The sequence below is a fragment of the Gorilla gorilla genome, chromosome 6 (genome assembly GCF_029281585.2).
Source record: "Gorilla gorilla gorilla isolate KB3781 chromosome 6, NHGRI_mGorGor1-v2.1_pri, whole genome shotgun sequence".
NCBI classification, from domain to species: domain Eukaryota; kingdom Metazoa; phylum Chordata; class Mammalia; order Primates; family Hominidae; genus Gorilla; species Gorilla gorilla.
This window is the reverse complement of record NC_073230.2, coordinates 58,312,527-58,336,248: the sequence shown is the minus strand read 5'-3', so window position 1 is coordinate 58,336,248 and position 23,722 is coordinate 58,312,527. Positions and strand designations below refer to the sequence as shown.

At 42.6% G+C, this 23,722-nt stretch overlaps 1 protein-coding gene across 3 annotated transcripts in view; it reads left to right on the top strand.

The window, feature by feature from the left end:
* The window catches only part of DDC (dopa decarboxylase), a 104,904-nt gene that overhangs the window by 57,113 nt on the left and 24,069 nt on the right, over window positions 1-23,722 (top strand). For 2 of the 3 annotated variants that reach the window (XM_004045448.4, XM_004045449.4), the window contains exons 7-9: window positions 4,298-4,364; window positions 9,116-9,210; window positions 12,935-13,002. In XM_004045448.4, the coding sequence (XP_004045496.1) occupies window positions 4,298-4,364; window positions 9,116-9,210; window positions 12,935-13,002 (230 nt within the window). Of the gene's footprint in view, window positions 1-4,297; window positions 4,365-9,115; window positions 9,211-12,934; window positions 13,003-15,360; window positions 15,726-23,722 lie in introns of those variants that run through there. The other variant, XM_004045454.2, reaches the window with a different exon arrangement.

The window sequence follows — 23,722 nt, the reverse complement described above, 5'->3', positions numbered from 1 at the left end:
TGCACAAATGTGATTATGCCTCTGCAGAGCGCCTGGAATCAGGTTAGCGTCATTGAGCAATGCTGAGCCGGAGTAATCAGAGCCTGGAGCGGAGCAGGTGTTGGCTTTAAAGTGGCTTCTGAGAATTAGGACAGGCTGACTTGTAGCTCAGCCCCACGTAGACAAGCCACTTAGAACACTGTCCTTGCAGCCCCCAGGCCTCCTCCTTACCACAGCAAAGTGCTTGGGTTTGTTGGAGGGGCCTCTGGCATGGCCCAGGTGCTGAGCTCGTTAACTGATGTTCAGGGGCTGGTGTCCCAGGGGTCCTGTTTGCCCAGCGTGTGGCAGGACAACAAGAGCTAACCAAGCCTGGGGTCACATTTGGTCTGCTCCTGCCTATCTGGGTGTCCTGGGACAATTACCCACCTCTTGGAGCCTCACATAAGTCAACTGTAAAGTGGGAATCACGAGCATATCTAACTCATAAGGTGGTGGCAATTAAATATCATATAGGAAAGGCTGTCAGCATTAGGCCTGCCGCAGGGTTAGCCGCAAAGAACATCGCCCCTATTCTCAACCTAGGCCACTGCCAGGACAAGGCCGGGTTTTATTGTTTCTGCAAAGATGTTTCATACTCAGAACAAAAAAAATCAGTAATTACATAAGAATCTAAGAATAAAGGTTTATGTTAACCAAAATCTGAAGAGAAATGCAGTATTACTGTTTGGTGAACATCACTCTAGATGCTCTTCTATGCACACATTAATAGAGAGAAAATAATTTTAATAAGGGCACATTTAATATATTAATTTTAATAATAGAAGTTATTGGCTGGGCATGGTGGCTCTCACCAGTAATCCCAACACTTTGGGAGACCGAGGTGGGTGAATCACCTGAGGTCAGAAGTTAGAGACCAGCCTAGCCAACATGGTGAAACCCCATCTCTACTAAAAATACAAAAAATTAGCTGGATGTGGTGCCTGTAATCCCAGCTACTCGGGAGACTGAGGCAGGAGAATCACTTGAACCCAGGAGGTGGAGGTTGCAGTGAGCTGAGATCGCACCACTGCACTCCAGCCTTGACAAAAAGAGTGAAACTCCATCTCAAAAAAAAAAAAAAAGGTATTGCATTTAGTTTAGTGTTTAACTGAAGAAAGTCAGATGAAACAGAAGGAATTGCTAAACTAGAGATATGTCATTTCTAAGATATGACTCTGGGAGTTGAGAAAATAAGTTTCAAGCAATATTAATATTGTTAAGTCATTCTTTGCTTTTTCGCTATTCTCTTAAGGACAAAGATAAGGCATTCTAAGACTCTCATGCTCTACAAACTGAGTAGCCAGGTGAATGTTAAAGACAAAGTGCTTTAACATTCAATTATATGTCAAGATGAAATTGCAAATAGCAGAGAAAAACAACACACTGACTTCAATTCCCACTAAATGACTTATCTTGCCAAAATGAAACAAATGGGGAGAATTCTTGATGCTTGACATGAGGAGGGGACATCCAGAGGTTAAGAAAGGATGCTGACAGCACCAGGAGAAACATTGAGGTATGCAAAATGTTAGCCCGTTGGCACCTGATAGACTGGGCAGGTCTGTAAGTGCAATACGTTGCTTCGTAGGTAAGAAAAATAAAGCCCAGCCAGGTGCCAATGTGACATGGAGTTGGGCCTCCAGCCCAGGGCTCTGTGCCCCACATACGTGGTTTAACTATCTGTATTCACTGTGCCTTTTTACTATCTGTGCTTCTGATGCTGTGACACCTTTGGGTCTTGCTGACCCTGGAGGGACTGCCCTTCTCAGGGAGAGGGGGTTCCTAGAGCTCTTAAAGGACTCACTTGCAAGTTCACCTTTCTTTTCTTTTCTTTTCTTTTTTATTATAAGTTCTAGGGTACATGTGCACAACGTGCAGGTTTGTACATAGGTACACATGTGCCAGGTTGGTGTGCTGCACCCATTAACTCGTCATTTACATTAGGTGTATCTCCTAATGCTATCCCTCCCCACTCCTGCCACCCCACGACAGGCCCCGGTGTGTGGAACTCAAACAAATTTATAAGAAAAAAGCAAATTTACCTTTCAAATGCAAAATCATCAGTACAGAGCTCCTACCCCAGCATCTCCTCTGTGGGGCTCTCACACTCTGGGCTACTATCCTCCTGCCCTGACCACTCAAGGGCTAGGTACCAGACATCTAGGGACAGCCCCTGCTCCAAATGTGACCTGGAGCAGACCAAATGCGACCCCAGAGCCCACTGAAATTATTCAAACCAGCCGATCCTAATCCTGCTCACCCTTGCCCTGCCTGGTTCTTCCTGTGGAAACCACAAGACAGGCCCTTGCCGCTGTTTTTCCCCCACCCCTCTGCTGCCCAGCTGACCCTGGTGCTTCCCCATGTCCCCCTCCCCTTGGGGACTGTGAGGAACAAGCTGTTTTTAATGGCAGTCATCTCCTGACTTGTTGGGCTCACCATCCTGAACAAGAAGAAAGCCTACATTTAAACAGACTGCCCCTCCTGCGCCTGAGGGTAGCCCCTTGGGGGACTGACTCCCTTGGGCATAACTCAGTGACACAGAGAGCCCTTCCAGAGTCCAGCCAGGACCTGTTTTGGGCCCACGCCCCGGGGTTTGGCATGGAAAACTCTGGTCCCTGAGCAGGCATCGCTCTGTCTGAGATGTACCTTGTCCAGCCCAGCCACCTGTGAGAGGAGCAGGGCAAGGCTGGTGAGACGAACCTTCCGCAGGCTGACTCTGTGCTACCTGGGCATGAACACTTTGTCTCTCTCTAAGAGGAAAAGTTGGTTTCCAGGTGAAATGCGAGGCAGTCATAGGTGAAATGGAGCCAGAAAGTTCTCCAACTGGGCTTCTCACATTCGAGTTTCTGACCTCTCTATCTTTATCCTCAGGACACATGGCATTGCTAAGACTTTACAGGGGGCTCAATAAAGGTCACACAAATTTAATTCTATTCCACACTCTTGTCGCATCTGCAAAGAAATTTCATTATCTAGACTGCATGACATCCATAAATCAATTAGGCCCTTTGGTTTTGTAAACATAATGTGCGTTTTGATCCTTTGGAGAGAGCTGTTTCAATTCAGCAATAGGTTTCATCATCTATGCAATGTCCAGCAAAGTGCAAATGCTCAGCCCAACACAAAACAATGAGACAGGGTCCCTGGTTTTGGGAGCATCATGGGTCTGGAGGGAGAGACAGACATGTGCGTGGGGACAACACAATCAGGCTGTGCCAGTGCGATCGTGGCACCACAAGGTCCTCAGAGCTCGGGAGAGGCCGCAGTGACTCCTAGCCCGTATTTTCTGGGTTGTGTGACTGACAGCACTCAATGCTTTCTCAGAACATCCCTTTTAAAATTATTTTCAATGTCAGCAGTGTTTTCTCATGACCTCCTGAGGGTTTAATTAATCTTTGGGAACAGTATCATTCAGAAAGAGAAAGGCAGCGGGTTAAAGCTGGTAAATGATACTCTTGCTCAAAATCCTAGTGTGGCTCTTAACTGATGCCAAAGTCTGTTCTGAAAGAAGCATTCCATGAGTGCCTTGGGCAGTCTGGGCCCTGCTGGAGGGAGACTCATCTCTACTGCGCTTGCTCTGCTCTGTGCATTGCACATGTGTGTATGCACACACACATGTGCACACACACACAGACACACACACACCCCCCAAACTAGGAAAAAATCCCAGGCTTCTGCTCCATAGTAGTAACTATGTTCTTACATTCTCTATATATGTATATATATACACACACATATATATATAGAAAATAAAATATATACACGTGTGTATTTTAATTATAACTTAATTATAAATTTAATTAGATTATAATTAAATTAAAATGTATATATGGAATATAAGAACATAGTTACACTAATGTTACATAGAACATTAATTAAAATTTAACAAAAATATACACATATACATATATATGTATATTTAATAAAGTAGAATATAGTATATGTATATTTAATAAAGTAGAATATAGGTATCATTGTCCAGATGGTAGATTGCTTCATGTCTGCCCCAAGGCACCCTGGAAAATATTTTGCAACTTCCTGTTTTCTAACCTCAGAGCTTAGTTTTCTGTCTGCAAATCTGTTTCTCTTAACCTGTGGTGATGCTTTCACCCAAAGATTCAATGTGCATCCATGGGCTTACGTTTCCATGTAGCAGACATTCATTGGGATCTCGGCTCATGGCCCCGGGTTGGACCATGGGGCAGCAGTTGCTTGTGTGGAGGTTACAGCGGTGACTGGCACCTGGGGAATAAAAGGTTGTCTGCTTTTTACCCTCTAGATGGTTGCCACCCTGGGGACCACAACATGCTGCTCCTTTGACAATCTCTTAGAAGTCGGTCCTATCTGTAAGTATCCGATTCCATTTTCTTTTTGGAAAATGTTCTCTGTACAAGGGGAATTTAGCAAACCTTCCTCGTTGATCTCTCTTTCTTGTCGTTAACTTCATATTGTGATGGTTTGCCCAGCTCTTCTCGTATTTGCAATAACACAAACCTCATTAGCTTGAACTCCACAAACTCAGAATCTGGGCTAATTGGAAAAGAACTGAGCTTAGTTCTACCAACACACTATTTGTAAGAAAAAAAAATCCAAGCAATATAAAAGTTATGTAAAATTTCAGGTTATGTTGGCCCTGTTGAGGAGAATAAACTCTTCAAAATCTTAGAGTAACCACCTTCATATGTGGGTCGTGCATACACCTGATATGAGAATTGTCCATGCTTGAATTTAATTCTTTGGTATATCCCTTTTTCACCTTTTTTTGGAATTACTGAATGCAGTTAAGAAAATTGCTGAAGGTAGTTTAGCAAATCAACACAATGAAACTGGATTTCACCAGGGAATAATCTGTGCTTCAGATGTTTTCCTGGTCACTCTCACCTCCTCCCTTCCTCATTCAGAGATCCTAGGTTTTCTCATTGAGACTAGGATGCTGTGTTTTCAAAAGATGAATGTGAATGAGCAGCTCTGTTTCTAGAGTTTCACCTTTGACATGTAGCTCTGGGAACTCAGCAGGCCTTGAAGCTGCTTCTGTGGACAGAAGAACCCTCGTAGGGCAGGGACACTGGCTCAGGGGGCTCACCCTTTCTCTGTCCCTCTGGGATGGGAATGTTCTGACCGCTTGGCTGTGAGTGGAGCTGCCCAAGTGGGGCCTTCAGATCACATACCTGTGGCCTGTGCCAGATCCCACAACAGCTACCAGGGAATTGGCTTCATCCTTAGTCTACACAAGCCAAGCACAGTTCTCACCTCTCCTAACCCAAGAGTCACCCATAGTCCATACTCAGAGGAGTGGACCCTCCTCTCCTGGGCGTTGGCCTCCCTTCTTGGGGTCAGCAGCTGGGGAAGGCCGGTGCTCAAGGTGCAGGTGCCTTTGTGTGAGCTAGACATGGAATTGGTGACAAGGAAGCTAGGGTCCAGCCCAGGATCCACCCCTGAATCTTACATTCTGAGCTTCATTTATGCTGTCTGTAAAGTGAAGAGAAAAACCCCACTTGTGCTCATAAAATAACAATATTTCCCCACACGATTATTCAGAGGATGAATTAATGCAGGGAAAATGCACCATCCCAAAGGTGGAGTGCATTGCTGCACAGCAAGGAATGCAGTGCTGGGAACTACTGGGAGGTGGGTGGCATAGACTTACCCGCTCTCACAGGGTTTATGCTCCACCGTTTATGCTCTGTGGCACACAGCTGTAAGAACAACTGGCGGGAAGTAGTCGTGCACAGCCCCGGGCTGGGGAGAAGGGATAGAACTGGCTGACTCAGGACTGCAGCCACAGCATTGGCCTCATCAGCTGCAAACCTTCATCAGCTCAGCCAAGCAACTTGGAGTCCTCTGACTCAGATGTCAGGCTAAGAACTGAATGTCCTGGCCAGTAGCTGGCTGATGTAATTCCCCAGGGCTATCGGATTTAAAGGGCCGAGGTCTTTGGCTGGATAGAGCCCACATGGCCTGCTGTCCCCTGGGCCCAGTGTGGGCTGCCCGCTGGACCATGGAGATGACAGCCAGCGTGTGTCACCTGCCAGTCACAGTCCCCTGGATGGATCCAGCTCAGGCCTTCCTGCTGTCTGGGGCCCCCTCTTCCTTGTAGAGGCTGGAGGCTGTGGACAGAGCTTGATTTATGATTTGTTTGGTTTGAAACACTGAGGTTGCTTTTGGGGTTGTGCAGAAGGAGCTGACATGGGTGAATGCCAAAACCCTTTCATCCATTGGCAGAATGCATAGGGGAGGTCAGTTTTGACAATTCCTTTTTTTTTCTTTTTTTTTGAGTTGGAGTCTTGCTCTGTGGCCCAGGCTGGAGTGGCACAATCTCAGCTTACTGCAACATCTGCCTCCTGGGTTCAAGTGATTCTCCTGCCTGAGCTTTCTGAGTAGCTGGGATCACAGGCACACGCCATCATGCCTGGCTAATTTTTGTATTTTTATTAGAGATGGGGTTTCACCATATTGGCCAGGCTGGTCTCAGACTCCTGACCTCAGATGATATGCCCGCCTCAGCCTCCCATTGGGATGGAATTACAGGCATAAGCCACTGTGTCCAGCCAACATTTCCATTTTTATTGATGGTGGTATATTACTAACTGTTGGTGGTACCTTAACAATTAAGTCAGCACCTTTTTACCTACTTTCCCTCTCCTGCTACCATTTTCCTATCACCAGATATTTAGCATTCTCCAACTCCAAGCGGGACTGTTCTGAGATCCTGAGCTGACCTTATTCTATATATGATTAGAATAATCTAACATAATTCAGCTAAGTTATTCACCCTCCATCATTTGACAAAGAAAACAAATCAGAAGATGGTTTTCTTCCAATTGCTGCCTTAGGAAAGACATTTTCTTTTTATTGCATTTGAAATGATTTGCCAGTGAGGGTATTCAGATTGGTCTGCTTGGATGGATCAGTTGTCTGGCAGGTTTTACTGGGAAGAAGATGGAATACAAAAAGTGGATAGTTGAAGTCAGTTAGGTTGCCGGTGGGGAAGTGGGGAAATTGAGGACAAGGGTATGGGCTGAGTTGGGGAGGCCATCTCAAGGAGTGAGGAAGGGAATAGCACAGGGCAGGCAGCCAAAGCTGCATCCTGAGGTGCCAGCATAACTGAGAGGGGACGTGCAGCTGGAGGGGCAGTCAGGCCTGCCGCAAGTTCCCGGGAAGTCTCAGAAGGAAAGAGTCACTGACAGCAGGAAGCTGGAGGGGTGCGAGGCTGTCCCATCCCTCCCCACTGAGGCAGCCTTGCCTCAGGGCTAGGTGTGCCCCTGGTGCATGCAACTTCTCGAGCTCTGGCCGAGGGTCTCTGTGTCTGCCTGGTTCCTAGATGGGCCGTGCTATGCAGTGTGTGCTGTTAGCGGATCACATATGAGATGCAGAATGCAGAGGCATGCCCACAGCTCCATGCATCCCCATGGAAACCAGAGAAGCCCTCCAGAGTCCACTTCCCTTAGGGGTCTGTAAGTTCCCTTCTGCAGGAGTTGTAGGCCAACTGCAAGCTTAGAGAGAACACAGTCCTCCACAAAGCTGATAAAAGACGTAAGGCATTTCAAAGCTTTGACTCAGTTTAATCATCAGGATGAAAGCCCTCAGTTGGATCAAGGTCAAGTGTGTCCTGCGGACACGGATATCCACCCCAGGGCATGGGAGGCCAAAGGTCACAGAGCAGTGTGGACCTGAACCGAGGCTTAGGGGCTCATCACCTCTCCCAGAATCAGTCTCACCTGGTGCTTGCATAACTCCAGATGGATGCAGCAGTGAGCCAGGAAGAGCACAAGGCCTTAGGATTTACAGAGTTTCTCCCTGAGGAGTCACTCAGTAATCATGGGATGTCCATCCCTGTAGCTCAGATCAGCGGTAAGGTTGAGAAAAACCTCAGATCACATCATAAAATAGGTGTAAATTTGAAGCTTGCTGTAGTCTGAACGTTTGTGTCCCCCGCAAAGTCCATTTGCTGAAATTCTAACCTAAGGTGATGGTATTGGAGGTGGGGCCTTCCAGTGGTAATGAGGTCAGCACGGTGGAGCCCTCTTGATTGGAACTGTGACTAATCAGTGCCCCTGAGAGTCTCACGCCTCATTGCACAATGAGCACCGTGGATGGTGAGTGAACGGTGAATCCATGGATCCCTACAAATGCAGATGCTGACCCTGACACCTACCCCACGGTACCCTGACACTGGTATCCACCCTGTGAGGTGAGGGTGGCTCGCGCCCTCTCTGTGGTCCTTCACCCTTCAACTCTTACTCTCCTGGGTGCCTAGGGCTGAGAGGCAGCAACCATGGAAGCCACATTTATTTCTCCCCTACTCAGTGCTGGGGTCCTGGCAGGCACATTGTAAATATTCCCTCGCTCATCCCTTGGGCCTATGGGTACTATTTCATCTCCATCTTCCTGGGAGGAGAGTGAGGCTTGGAGAAGTAGATAGGGCCCCTTGGCTGGGGAGCAACTGGAAGCGGGAGTTGAGCCCAGATCTGTCAAAATTGAGGGAGCATGCTACATCTGTGGCTCTCCCAGCTCCTGAATGAGGCAGCCCCTGCCCAGAAGGCTGCTATGCATGGTTGGAAAACAGAACCCTGTTCATGAAGAAAGCAGGGGATGGTCTAAGATGGTGTAAAGTAAAGAACTTCACCTGGTGGTGGGGATGGAGTGGGGCAGGTAGAGGTCAGCGTGGACTGTGTGCAGACCTCCCCTTGGATGATGTTTGGGGGAGGACTTGAGAATGGATTAGCAAAGGGAACCAGGAAGGGAATTCCAGGTGGGTGGAAAGAGTGGTGTCACTGGAGAGAAATGCAGGTGAGTAACATGAGGCTGTCACACGATGGTCCCTTGGAGTTACACTTAGCCGCCAGGGTCAGGAGAGAAAACCAAGTGGTGCAGCGGCTTCCATTTTCCCTGGTGTGTGTCTGGGGCCAGCAGCACACACACTGCCCTCAGCTTTAGAGCCTTTGAATGAGGGGGCCTTTTGGGGATTCAGCCATTAGTTCAGCAAATACTGTTGGCATGCTCTACGCAAGAAGGTGCTCAGACAGGGCGAGGTCAGCTGGCAGGCTCCGTGGTGAGGCATCCATCTGGGGACTCACAAGTTGATTCTGAACTTTAGGCAACAAGGAAGACATGTGGCTGCACGTTGATGCGGCCTACGCAGGCAGTGCATTCATCTGCCCTGAGTTCCGGCACCTTCTGAATGGAGTGGAGGTAGGTGCACCCTTCGCTCTCCCTAAGGCTGTTTTCACAGTGCTCTGTTATTGAACTCTCCCTTCATGAGGAGCTGACATCCAATCTCTTGCTATTGAGGTTCGTTTCAGCCAATTATGTTTGAACCAATTCCCACTTCCTCAGAATAGGGGCTGAGAGCCTTCCCCAGCCATATAGCCTGTCCTCCTGAAATACTCCTGACACTTACAGTTCCATTTCAATCTACACAAATCCCAAACAGAAAGAATAGATGTTAGCTTATAAAACTGTGGGAAAGTAGGAACAAAATAAAATCTTAATGAACTTAAACTCAAAAGAGTAATTTAAAATACCAACCCGCAATTCCATACAATCTGGTTCAATATGACAGTCATGAACATCTGAACGTGATATTCACTTTAACCAATATTGAACGAGAAGCTACCAATGCATTTAAATGCCCCTAGGCAGTCTTCTGGAAATTGTAAAGCATGATCTTTAATGCTAAGTGAAATGCCTGCTTCTTTTGAGAAGTAGCAATCAAAATTATTGACCAACACTCCGCTTCTCCAAAAAGCAACAGAATGTAAATTGGTACAGACTTAACACAAAAAAATGACCTTATTGATATACTGTGGTGTGTTATTTCAGACTCAAGTGGGATTTCATTGTTGGTGGTGGCTCATAGGGTAGGAAGTCTCTTCTCCCCAAGAACTCAGCTTTGAATGCCATAGAGGGTCCTGAGAGGCAGTCTTTGGCAGTGTGTCCAAGAGAAGGAGGTAGCAAAGCAGGGGAGCTGTGGCACTGGCCAAAAAAGAAATGCTTTCTGCCAAGGGGCAGGAGGTGTCGTGAGACCTCACCCATGTGTGATGACGGATGAAGGGCAGAGTCCTCTGCATTAGACTCCTTGGTTTGAATCCTAGATTTATCCTTAAGACTAGCTGTGTGCCCTTGGGCGAGTTAGATATCCTCCATATCCTCCATACAATAGATTTCATAAGAATACATCCGGTGTGGGATTGTCGCCAGGGGTAGATGAGTTAATCATGTTTTAAGGGCTTAAAAACAGTGCCTGGCAGACAGTAAATACTGAAATTGCATTAGGTGCTTTTGTGATTTTCTACTATGTCTTAGAAAAACTTTCCCTTGACAGCTTCCTCTGCTTGCATGTCAGGTTTGCTAATCACTATTCTAATTACAACTTTGAATTCTCATAATGCTGTAATACCAGAAAAGAGGGTACCAGAGGTATAGAATACAAATGGCCCCATCTTTGGAAAGAATAATCCTCTTACTACTAATCAATGAAGTAGTATTCTGGTTTATGTCTGCATCACAATCATTCACTCATTCATTCAATAATTACTTGTTGAGTACTTAATACAACCTAGGACTTACATGATGGACCCTTGGGGGTAAATGGAGCTTCCAAAGACCTATGTACGCACTGGGGAGAGGGTATAGTGTATGAGAAGTTCTCATAATGTGATGCCAGTACCCAGCTGATATAGTTCATTGCCGGTAGCTAGTTTGGTGCGTGTTTGGTGCTGGGAAACGAAGAGTAAATCTCTGTATCATATAAATGCATGGCATGATGGAGATAATCTCCATTATTTGAAATATCTGTCCTGGGACAGTTTCAAGGGAGGAAGGGCTAAGCAGTCCTCTGGGATTTATGTGCCCTCCCCACGGCTGGCCTGAGCTTGATGCTCTTTTCTAACTCTGGGTATCAGGTTTAGGGTTCGTGATCTTTTCCTACCACTGCTCTTCTTTTCCCCATGAACTGACAACTTGAGGTTTCATCTTTCATAGAAGGGTGCCTCATTGTCAGACCACCACGGCAATGGGCTTTCCAGCCAGATCCTATCAGCAACAGACAGGATTTCATGCTGTACAATGAGTCACTGCCATTTTTCTTGCATTATTGCTCCCGACTCTCTTTCCATGCCCAGCTGAGGGCTGTGCGTCCCAGTGAGGCAGATAAGGAGGCTGCAATATCCTGTTGTGGCCCTGCCCTTGGAGATAAGAGCCTTTCTCTCCGGTCGGCAGGAGGAAAATATCACTGCTGGGTAATGAGAGAAGTTTAAACAGATCAGCCCCATAGGAGGGAACTCATAAGACTCCTAGCAAACAGAGCTCCTCTTTAACCTTTTGTCTCCTTTTATCAACAAATGAAACTTGCTGTAATTTCCTGTCCTTTTCTCAAAATTACTTTTATTAAAACCTAGAAGGAAATGAACCTGGGTCTCCAGAGCAGTGGAAAGTTGTCATCCACCAACCAAATGCCTCCCAGGACGCCCCCCAGGTCCCTCAAGCTTCTGCTGCCTCCTCGGTGCACATCCCTGAAACCAAGTAGACAGGAGGTGCCCTAGGGCCTTGGGAAGACTGAAAAGTTTCCCAGTAGGAGAGTCGGCCAGACTGGCGCCTCACTGCAACAGCCACCTTTATTTCGGTATCAATTATGAATCTAGCCGCATGGCCAAATCCCTGGCCATTAAGGTGGACCCTGTTCCTGTTCACCAGTCAGGTGATAAACCAGGATATGCATTTGAAAAGCCAGGACATGCATTTGAAAAAGAAAGCACCATTTATGACAGCTCAGGGAAAATGCAGAGTGTCCTCCTCTGCCACTCTTGGTGGTTGAAATCTCTTATTTTCTCCTTGAAAATAAGGTAGCCCCTAACACTGATGCATGCAGCCAGAGCCGGTTGTTCACAGTTGTTACCCAGGATCTTCCAGCTACGGGAGCCTGTAGCTGTTAGGAATACACTGAACTTTAAAAATAAAGGCGCTAGTCGGGGTGCAGTGGCTCACACCTGTAATCCCAGTACTTTGGGAGGCTGAGGCAAGAGGATGGCTTAAGCCCAAGAGTTCGAGATCAGTCTGGGCAACGTAATGAGATACCCTGTCTCTAGAAACAAAATTTTAAAAATTAGCTGTGTGTGGTGGCACACGCCTGTAGTCCCAGCTACTTAGGAAGCTAAGGCAGGAGGATCACTTGAGCTTGGGAGGTTGAGGCTGCAGTGAGCTGTGTTCATGTCCAGCCTGGGCAAAAAAAAAAAAAAGAGAGAGAGAAACATTTAGGTAAATGAGGAGAATTGTTGATATGTTACGGCAATGCTGGCAAAAGAACCCATCAATTAAATGAAAACTGGGTTTATCCCTACCTACTGTAGATTAATAATAAAATTTCCTCTTTCCCACTGTTTATCATGACACGTGTAGTCTGAGAACTTTGCTAGCTCAGCAAGTGGAAGGAACTTCAAGCATGAAGTATTTCACAGGCCAAATCAGTACAATTCCTGTACGTTGTACTTGTGAAGGACAATTCTGATTTTTCCAAATATTCCAGTAATTTAAAATATAATATGGATACATTTTATGTCACATTAGATTATGTAAATTTGAAAATGCTTTTCATTTGGGAATATAAACTTTTAATTTTAAAATTCTTGTTCCATTTTATGAGGGTATAATCTAGATATAGCAAAACATACAAATCAACTCTAAATACATATACCCACCCCCATGTACTTACCACCCAGATCAAGAGTAGAACAATTCCAGCACTCCAGAAGACTCCCCTACCCACTACAAGTTACTACTCCCCTGGGCAACCCTACCTGGCCTCTACCACTGTGGATTAGTTGTGCCATAAGCTTTTATTATCATGTATGGGGTCTTCTTTATAATTAAACATTTATAAAGAAAATGTTTTCTTTTTCTTACTCTTGTTCTTTGGCAGTTTGCAGATTCATTCAACTTTAATCCCCACAAATGGCTATTGGTGAATTTTGACTGCTCTGCCATGTGGTAAGTTTCCCTGCTCACAGATGTCAGTTGCCTGTCCGAGGTGACAGTGAAAGAAGCTGGCAGGGAAGATGCCAGAGCCAAAGGGGTGCAATAGTCACTTAGCTCACTGCTTGCTGCCATTTCTGAACCCTTGATGGAATTATTGCTAATTCTTAGCCTCACTGGAAACTTTTATCTAGGGAATATCATTGCAACATACTGGCATAAGAAATGAGAAGCCTAAAAAGGACAATTTTTCATTTGATTTATCCAGCATTAACAGAAAACAAATGCAAGTACACACTTCTAATTCAGTAGCTTCTGTGTTTTCATTCTTAGATTTGTAACCAGTCTTAGTCTAATGCTAAGTTTAAGCAATCTGAGTCCAAATGCTTAAAAGTATTTGCTAAGGCCGGGCACGGTGGCTCACACCTGTAATCCCAGCCCTTTGGGAGGCCGAGGCGGATGGATCACCTGAGGTCCGGAGTTCGAGACCAGCCTGGCCAACATGGTAAAATCCCGTGTCTACTAAAAATACAAAAAATTAGCTGGGTGTGGTAGTGCATGCCTGTAATCCCAGCTACTCAGGAGGCTGAGGCAGGAGAATCGCTTGAACCTGGGAGGCAGAGGTTGCAGTGAGCCGAGATCATGCCACTGCAATCCAGCCTTGGCGACAAGACTCTGTCTCAAAAAAAAAAAAAAAAAAAGTATTCGCGAAGGAAAAATAATAGTAACCATGTTTCCTAAGAATTTCCCTGGAAATTCTTTTCTTCCTTTCTTTTTTTTTTTCGAGACAGTGTCTCACTCTGTCGCCCAGGTTGGAGTGCAGTGGTGCGATCTTGGCTCAAAATCTTTTCTTTCTTTCTTTCTTTTTTTTGAGACAGTGTCTCATTCTGTCGCGCAGGCTGGAGTGCAGTGGTGCAATCTTGGCTGACTGCAAGCTCCGCTTCCCGGGTTCATGCCATTCTCGTGCCTCAGCCTCCCGAGTAGCTGGGACAACAGGCGCCTACCACGCCCGGCTAATTTTTTGTATTTTTAGTAGAGACGAGGTTTCACCGTGTTAGGCAGGATGGTCTCGATCTCCTGACCTCATGATCCGCCCTCCTCAGCCTCCCAAAATGCTGGGATTACAGGCATAAGCCACCGTGCCTGGCCAGAAATTCTTAATAACAGCATGATAATACCTTGGTGATATTTAGAATAAGAAAAAGAACTAAAGCATTAAAGTGGGTGATATTACACCACCTACACAATGTTTAAAGAAATAATGATGATGGGCAGTGATACAGGGACACTAGAAACTAGTTTCTCTAAAGTTTTAAAGTAAGAAGTTGATTGATTGATCATAGGGCCAGGAGGATTTGCATGAATTTTGTACAGTATGCAAAACTGCAAAATTTCCCAAATTTTCAGAAGGCTTTGCAAAATTGTTCAGTATGTAATTAAGTGAATAACTTTTCACTTTCCTCCTAAGCATGAGGAAAGCAGCTTTTATACAAAACAACTAATGTCAGCTCTCAAGGTTACCAAAATATCCGTTTGACCTTTTCCTGTTTTTTTTTTTTTTAAGGCTAACCACATTTCTAGTCCTTTACTTGTATACAAATCAAATTATTTTTTGTCAGTCTTTTTCCCCAAACTTCTGCTATATAATTTTAAAACCAGTTGGTATGTGGGCATTTCAGACTTAATTTTGTCTGAAATGAGTATTTATGAAAGACATGGCTGTTATGAATGTGAGTATTCTTTTGTATTCTTGTGGTTGTGTTTTTCTGTTTCACCCAAGGTGGAACACAGTGAGGACAGTTTGCACCGTGTGCCAGAGGTCCCTTTATTCGAGGGGTAATTTTGATTGAAATGTAAATCCGCTCTGCTGAGGTTTTTGGTCAGTGGGGAAAATCCTCTAAGGGAGCTGGAGTTCGGAGGGACCAGGCAGAGCGTCCACAGGCTCTGGCGGGAACAAGTGGCACTCCCCACATGCTTTTGTTTTGCAAGGGGCAGGCGTCCTCAGATGCCTTCCACAAAGGAAGCCCTAGAACCACCCTTGAGCAGGGCGAGGGCTGATGGGCTGTCCGGAGGAGGGGTTCTCGTGTGCCCTGAGGCTGTCCTCAATGCCTGGATAGAACAGTGATATCAGCAAGGCTGTTTAGTGACTGCGGATAGGTACATCCAGGCTCCTTTCTAAGTCCCTAACCTCTCGTAGCTCTCTGGACCCCCACGACAGCCCTGTGTTGAGGGACACAGACATTGCCACGCTCTCTTTACAGATGAGGAAACTGAAGCGGTCAGGGACCAGAAATATTTTGGGTCCCTAATCTTGGAGGCAAATATTGACACACGATAAGAAGGAGTGTAATGAATGCGGCGTCCTGCCCTCAGGTCCAGACAGCTAGTGCGTATGTTAAGGCTGAAGAAAACCTGCTTAGTCAGTGCGGTGGTGAGAAGGAGTTGAGCCTTTCGGGACGTGGAGTGCCTGCTGCAGAGCTGATGCCCCGAGGCTGCCGCAGACGCTGCAGAGCTGATGCCAGCAAGTTGGCGGCTGTGCGCTCATCTCTCCCGGACAACTCTTCCCCGGCACTCGGGGTTCAGTTCAGCCACCAGCCTGTAAGGGGAAATTTCACAAAGTGGAGGTGATGTAGGGAAGAGACACAGGACACACAGGGATGAGGCCAGGCCATTTGGAAAAGGGAGAGAGGACAGAGTTTAATTCCTTGTAGAAGGAATTAAACGTAAGCCCTAAGACACAAGAGAGGCCTGCGGTGTCTGGAAGTCTGCCACAAGAGAAGGGTGATGGGGTTAGTTCCCATCCTCTGGAGTGGGCGACAGTGGTGGGGCAGGGTGGTTGCAATACTTGAGGAACCTCATACCTTCCTATGGGCTTGAAAGGCTACAAAATATGTTTTTAAATTACAATAGAGAATGTGCTCTTTCTCTCCTGAGCCGGTGCGTTCTCGACAGAACAAGAGTCAAAGAATTTGGTGAGATGCTGTGTACCTGGAAAAATCAGATCTCTCCAAAACCCAAGGTTTTGTCCCATGACACTATAAAAATGGCATGAATGTTGATAGATGAAATCTGATTTTTGAAAGATTTGTGTTTTAACACAGAAATTGCTGATCTTTACTGTTTGGGGGCACTGTGCCTGCATTAGTTGGCTAGGGCTGGCTTAACAAAGTGCCATGGACAAGTGGCTTAAACAAGAGATGATTTATCTCAGTCCTAGAGGCCAGAGGTCTGAGATAAAGCCATCAGCAGGCTGGTTTCTTCTGAGGCTTCTCTCCTGGGCTTGCAGATGGCTGTCTTCTCCCTGTCCTCACATGGTCTTCCTTCTGTTTACCTGTGTCCAAATTTCCTCTTCTTATAAGGACACCAGTCACATTGGATTAGGGCCTGTTAACCAAAAAGTATCTGAGACAGGTCTCAATCAATTCAGATGTTTTATTTTGCTAAGGTTAGGGACATTCCTGGAAGAATAAACATGGAATCACAGAAACAGGGTGTGGTTTGTGCCTATCTCCAAAGATGATTTTGAGGCCGGCAGTATTTAAAGGGGAAGGCAAGCCGGAGGGGAAAGAGGGAGGGTATGGTCACATTACTGAATCCACGTGTTGTGAGAGAAAAGGAGCAGGTAGAGGAATAGTCAATGATATATTTGTCTTCACGCCCAGTAAATCAGCTCTTTATATAAGATAAGGTGAGCATAGAGTAGCTACCCGTAGAGATATTTAACCTTTTATCTGTAGCTTTCTGCTTAGGAACAAAAGGAAGGGTATCTTCTTGCATGAAAGCGTCCAGCTTATTTTTTTTCCTTTGGCATAGTAAATTGAGGCACCGAGTTTTTATTTTCCGTTCACATTTCTTCCCCTCCCCTTTTAAAAAAAGTCTTCAGAAAATGCATTTTAGAAGAAAATGTGTCTCTAGTCTTGGGGTTTTGTCTGGCCTCTTGTGACTAAGACAGTTTATTTCTAGACAGGTCCCACGTGGTTAGGAAAGCTCATTTTTAGCAGGTTGTAAAGTCTCATGACCCATGAAGGAAAAAAATAGGTGGAGGAAGAGAGAGAGTGAAACAAACAAACAAACAAACAAAAATAAAGGGAGAACAATCCTGGAAAACTGACATAAACCGTATTACTCTGAAGTCCCTATGTCAGTAGGCAGGTATGAAAGTGATTTACGTATATAAATAGGTTCCTGTTATTTTCTTCCAAAGTTGACGTTGTCTAGCTTCAGTTTACAGGGCTTTAAGAGAAGCATAGCTTAATATTTAGTGATTTCAAATCATGATTAAAAAGGAAAAGAAAGAAGGAAAAAAAACTGACAACATTATTTTGGAGAACTGTAGCCAGGAAAAATTTTAGAATTTAGCCCAAATTGTAGAAAATAATAAAAACAGACAAACATTAGGCAAGGCTAGACTCTAATTACAGATGTACTATAGTTTATTTTGAAACATAATTTTTCTCTTTCCAGTTCCCCAATTGTATTAAATACAAGATTATAATAGGGCCAATTTATTTGTAAAATAAGTTTTAGTTCTATTATGATTGGCTTGATTATTTGGATAAAGTGCAGCAAGAATAATCATTTGCCATATAGGTTTGCTCTCTCGCTCTTTTTGTTGTTGTTGTTGTTGTTTTTAAATTGGTTTTGTTGGAACCTTTTCATAAAGAATCTAAGATTTAGAGCTTTTGTTGTTGTTGTTGTTGCTTTGTTGTTGTTGTCTTGCTCTGTTGTCCAGGCTGGAGTGCAGTGGCATGATCTCGGCTCAGTGGCATGATCTCGGCTCACTGCAACCTCCACCTCCTGGGTTCAAGCGAGTCTCCTGCCTCAGCCTCCTGAGTAGCTGGGACTACAGGAGCGTGCCACCACGCCTGCCTAATTTTTTGTATTTTTAGTAGAGATGGAGTTTCACCATGTTAGCCAGGATGATCTCGATCTCCTGACCTCATGATCCACCCACCTCAGCCTCCCAAAGTGCTGAAATTACAGGCATGGGCCACCGTGCCCGGCTGATTTAGACCTTTTTAAAAGCCTCAGTCCCAGTCAAGGATTTTTCTGTGCCTATAGATACCTGTATGAATTGGTTGAATTTTTCTATTTTCAAGGTCCCAAGAGAACTTGAGGTTCCTAGCCCTGTTAGACAGTGGCATTTTTTACGTACCACAGGTCAGGACCCTGTAAAGGACAAGGTATGGGGCCAGTTTTTCTAAGAGGCTTTTACTAGCTCTGTAGGTCACCCTTATTTTCTCAAGGCAATCTGAAAATATCATTCCAATCAAAGCCTTGGTAAAATAACCAATGACAGAACAGGATCACACAGAGGTCATTGTAAAATCAGTCATTCATTTAGCCAAAGCGATAACTCAAAGATTTCACAACCTTTATTCTTTGAGAGAAGAGACTTACTTTTCTAAACAATAAACTCTAATAAAGACAGTATGAGGCCAATTAAATCTGTCTCTCAAATTTTATAAACAAATCTATTAAATTTTAATCATCTTGACCAAAATATATAATTTCCATAAATCATTTTATAACCTTTTATAATTTTTTAATTAAAGAATGGGTTAATGTCCCAAGAAAACCTTGTTAATCTGGCATAGGGACACAGATGCTGGTCTTGCATCAGTGTACCTTTGATATTAGTGTTTAATTTATAGAGAAACTAAACTAATTTTATCTGTCAATATTAGCTCTTCCAATCTTATGTGTCCACCTCTTCTGTGATACTCTGATAGTCCCTGGGCCTAGAGGGGTTGAATAGTTTTAATTTCTGGCCCTGTGTCTCTTGAACACAGTTTATTTTGATTGTCATCTTCTCCTGGGTCTGAAGATGAGGCTTTTAACTGCTGTCGGTGTTTAAGATTTAGCTGGACTTGGTATCTTTTTTAGACCCAGGAGTCAAAGTCCTGTAACAGTACAATGACTTTAGAAGCAATACAGAAAGTTATATGGATATAATAACCTTAATTTTTTTAATCTCAGTTTTCGTAGGACTTTAATTAGTTAGACACAGGAAGAGTGCATCCTGTGTTATAAGTGAGTTTTCTATTTCATAGAAGAATTTAGAGAATAATATGGGAAGAAAGCATTTGCTTTAGGCTGTGTGTGGTGGCTCATGCCTGTAATCACAGCACTTTGGGAGGCCGAGGTGGGAGGATTGCTTGAGGTCAGGACTTCGAGACCAGCCTGGCCAACATGGTGAGACCTTATCTCTACTACAAATACAAAAATTAGCCGGGTGTGGTGGCACGTGTCTGTAATCCCAGTTATCCTGGAGGCTGAGGCACGAGAATTGCTGGAACCCAGGAGGCAGAGGCTGCAGTGAGCTGAGATGGTACCACTGCACTCCAGCCTGGGTGACAGAGCAAGATTCCATCTCAAAAACAAACAAACAAACAAGCAAACAAAGAAAACCATTCAGTTTAGATCTTTAAGATAAGATATATTTTTTAATCAGGCCACAACATCAGTCAGAACCAGAGGGGAAAAAGTTAAAGGAGCTGATAAAAAGTTGAAAGAGTTACTATCTCAGGCCCTCTTGAAGGGGAGAGAAAGCTGAAAACAGCGAGATGAAATTAAAGTTGAAATTTTGGTTTATGAAAATTAAAATGTCTCGTAATTTTATTAAGAATAAACCAGTACCTTAAGAAAATTTAGTTGTTCTAACAAATTTTTTAGTTTATTAGTGTATTTTTAATATCAAAGCCCAATTTCTAGAAAGACTATTATAAATAATTTTCTTTTAATTATGGCCAACTTGATCACATAAATATTTTTTCATAAATTCTCTCTTTATAAACCTTATTATGACTTACACAAACCATTTACTGAATACTTGGAGTTTCTGTTTTATCCCAAACATCCTCTTTTTTAAATAACCAGTGATTTTATTTTAGGACAAAAAATATATCACACAACATTTTTGTCATGTAAAATTGTTTTCCTTTTAATCTTTCTTACCAAAAATACCACTTAATATTTATAACATTTTTTGCATCTCTTTTATTTACTGTTTCCTTTTACCTTGTTTTAGAAACGACCTTTAAGTAATCTTTGAATTAGACAAAAATTGTTTCTTTTCAATAAGAAAACATTGTCTTTCAGAAAAACATTTTCCTATTTTTTTAAATTGGAAATGACCCAGACATTTAAGCAATATCTATTATTTTGTTTAATGTTACTTTAGATTCTAAATTATATGTCGTTTTTTTAACAAGCATTTATTCTATTATATTTATCTAATTAATTTTTTAATAGATTACTTATAAAAACTGATGGTCATCATTTAAAGTTATTTCCCTGCTAACCAATTTTATAGCCTGCAAATTTCAGGTGTTTACCTATGTAAAAAACTTAAGGTTAAATAAATGTATTTGTTTTTTCTTTTTGCCAAATAATTCAGTATTAACTGTTTGCTATTAAACCAACAATATTAAATGCCTTACTTACCAAAAGTTACACAAAGATAATTCTCTTTTGGGCTGCATTTATGGCTTTATAACCCTCATTCCAAATATTGACACCTTATAATATTTAGCAAACATAAATATAAAACTAGTTGACCAATAAATCTAAACAATAATATGTGTTGACAGTTCTTAAGACTTTCTAATTTTATTTGGCCAATAATTTTAAAGCCAGCTTATTTATTAAAAGTTAACTCAAGTCATGTGAACTTGAAAAGCATTTGGATTATTTACTAAATTTATGAGTACTCCTTTATTTTTAAGCCAATTTGGTACCTTGTGGCCACAACACATAACAAAATGCATGTACGTATACATAAACACACCTAAGCACACATAAACAGTTATGCAAATAAAGATCCTATAGCTTTTACTTCAGAACTCTAGCCATGATATATCAATACAGACTCATCAGTTTACCAAAAAAAAGATTAAATAGAAACAGTGGTTTTTATCTCAACACCAGTAGAAAGGTCCTCTAAACTAGAAAAATACATTTTCTTAAGCAAAAAACACATCCTCGTGTGTTTTATAAACTTTACCAAAAACACATCCTACGATACACTACTAACCCTAATTCTCCCTGAAAAATCAAGGATTACTTAATTTAATATAATATGACTTTAAGTGTTCAAATTACTGCGGAGAGTTTTGAGACTAACTTTACCAAATTAATCTTACCAAAGATTACTAAAACTATATGAACTGAAAAGCCTCTGAGCTAGTTTCTATTAGTCTGATAAAAACTTACTTTTCTTTAGGCCAATTAATTAGAACTCTTTCATATAATTGGTAGCAAAATATTATTTCCACATGACACATCTGAACATATAGAAGTAACAGACCCAGGCAGAGGCAGACCTTATATATTTAAAATTTTTCATTTGCTTGTTTTCAAAAATGTTATTTTTCCTACTTAAACTATTAAAGTTGTCTGGAGGGAACGAGGGAGGGTGTGGTAATCCATGTGTTGCAAGAGAAAAGGAGCAGGCAGGGGAATAGTCAATTATGTATTCATCTCCCACTCAGTAAAATAGCACTTTACAACAGATAAGATGAACTTAGAGTAGTTACCGGTGGAGATATTTAACCTTTTAGCTGTAGCTCTCTACTTAGGAACAAAAGGAAAGGCAACTCCTTGCATGACTTAGCTTTAAGCTTAATTTTTCCTTTTGGCAGAGTGAATTGGGGTGCCAGGTTTTTATTGGCCTTTCAAAGTCCCCACCATATGACCTCATTTTACTAAATCACCTCTTAAAGGCCTTATCTTCAAATACAGTCAGTCACATTCTGAGGTCCTGGGAGGTGGAACTTCAACATATGAATGCGGAGGAAGGGGGACATAATTTGGTCCATAACAGCGCTCACAAGAAATCACTAGTTAAAGCCATAAGCCTCATATCTAAGGATTTAAACCAGGTCAGCTTATTTTAAACTCCATAATCTTAATGATCATCTACTTACTGATTTGTTTATTTGATAGCTATGAAACTTATATTTTCATTTGATCTCACTATACCCAAACACTCACATCCCCGTTTTTTCCTCATTTTTCTTACCACCAAAAACTTATTTTCTTCATTCCACAGTGGATAGTCTTCACATTGCCTTGCTGACACAGTGGCCTGTGCTGTATCTGACAGTATGCAAACCAAGAGTGCATGCACGCAAAGCAACATACGTTTTACAAATACAAATACAAACAAAAAGACGCACATAGAACCCACTGGGATCACTTCTTATGGATTAGAAGCTGAAGAATGAGAGCTGTTTTTTGGTGTAAATGAGCCAAAATCAGGGTCACTTTTGTTCAAGCTGTTATTGACTTGGTTTTCACTGTAAACACTGGAAGTAGTCTCGAATTTTAGCCCAGGATGTACAGCCTCAGAGCAAAAGACAAGTAGGTGGAACACAGCATCCCTTCCTCTAAACACCGTTACATTAAAATGGCAATCATTACAAGTACAGCAAGTATACTTCATAATGAATTCATTATTCTGTTCATAAGCTTTTTGGGGACTATATTATTACCCCATCTAAGAGGCAGGATCCACTGATCATGCTTGGTCGAGGTTGGCTTCCCCTGCCTGTTTGCGAATGGTGCCTTGTAACGTGCAGACAGGGAGTGGGGAGAGTGAGGGCTGAGAATCTCTACTCAGAGGCTTTTTCACACTGTCCAGATATCATGAAATAAAAATAAATATTTTGACAGTCTAAGAGAAGATTACAGTAACGTGATCTACCTTAACACAATAGAACACAGATAATAAGGACACTTGTAAGAACCAGAATTCACAAAAGGACAAATATTCCTCTAGATTCCTAAGAGTTTAAACTAAGCAAAAAAATCCTAAGTGGTGAATTTTTAAAGTGTCTTTTAAAATTTCACTAATTCAGTAAACAACATATAAATGGATTTTTTATTGCTTTCACTGGTTTCTCTGTATTCTTTAAAATTAGAAGTGTTTCTCTTTTGTTTAATGAAATTTTACTAATGGTTAGTCCATAATTTAACATAAACACTTTGGTTGTACTCTTTAAATACTGAAATAGACAAAATAATTGAAGTTTCTGAAACTGGCAATCATTATAAGCATAGTAAAAACATTTTATAATGAAATAATTATTCTGTTCATAAGCTTCTTATTGTTCATTTGATATTTTGAATCTTTTATCTGTAAATGTGAGCCATTCTGTCCAGAGCTTATTGCCTCTTTAATATCAGATCTCCAAAGAAAGACTCAAATTCCATACACACGAAAGTCATATATTATCCACATTTAAAAGATGGCCTGTTTTTTTTTTCCCAAAATGTTAAATTTTGCCACAAATTACTTTATAGTGTTTGTACACTTCCGTTGCATTGGGAGGTTTTTAAAAATTCTATTTCTTTGAAACAGTTTTAATCATTCTAGTAATCGTTGAGACTTGATTCTAGAACTTGTTTTAAAAGTCTTAGTGGATAGTTTTCTATTTATCTATTTGGATTCTTTGCACTTAGATCTGGGAACCCTTTATTATCTTGAATTTTTTATGGATGTTATTGGGACCAGGAGGTCACGTGAGTGCTCATTCAGTGAGCACTATGTAGTGTTGTAGATTTTTTAAAAAAGAAAACGTAAGAAGCCAGGCTTTCAACCCAACACAAGGGTCCTTTTCCTGATCCCCTAGGAATGTGTCTGGTTACAGAGAGAGGCTTTCCTCACCAAAATTCTCATGCTGGTGAGGTCACCATGTGAGGTGGCTTTGGTGCCACAAAAGCATGTTTCTCT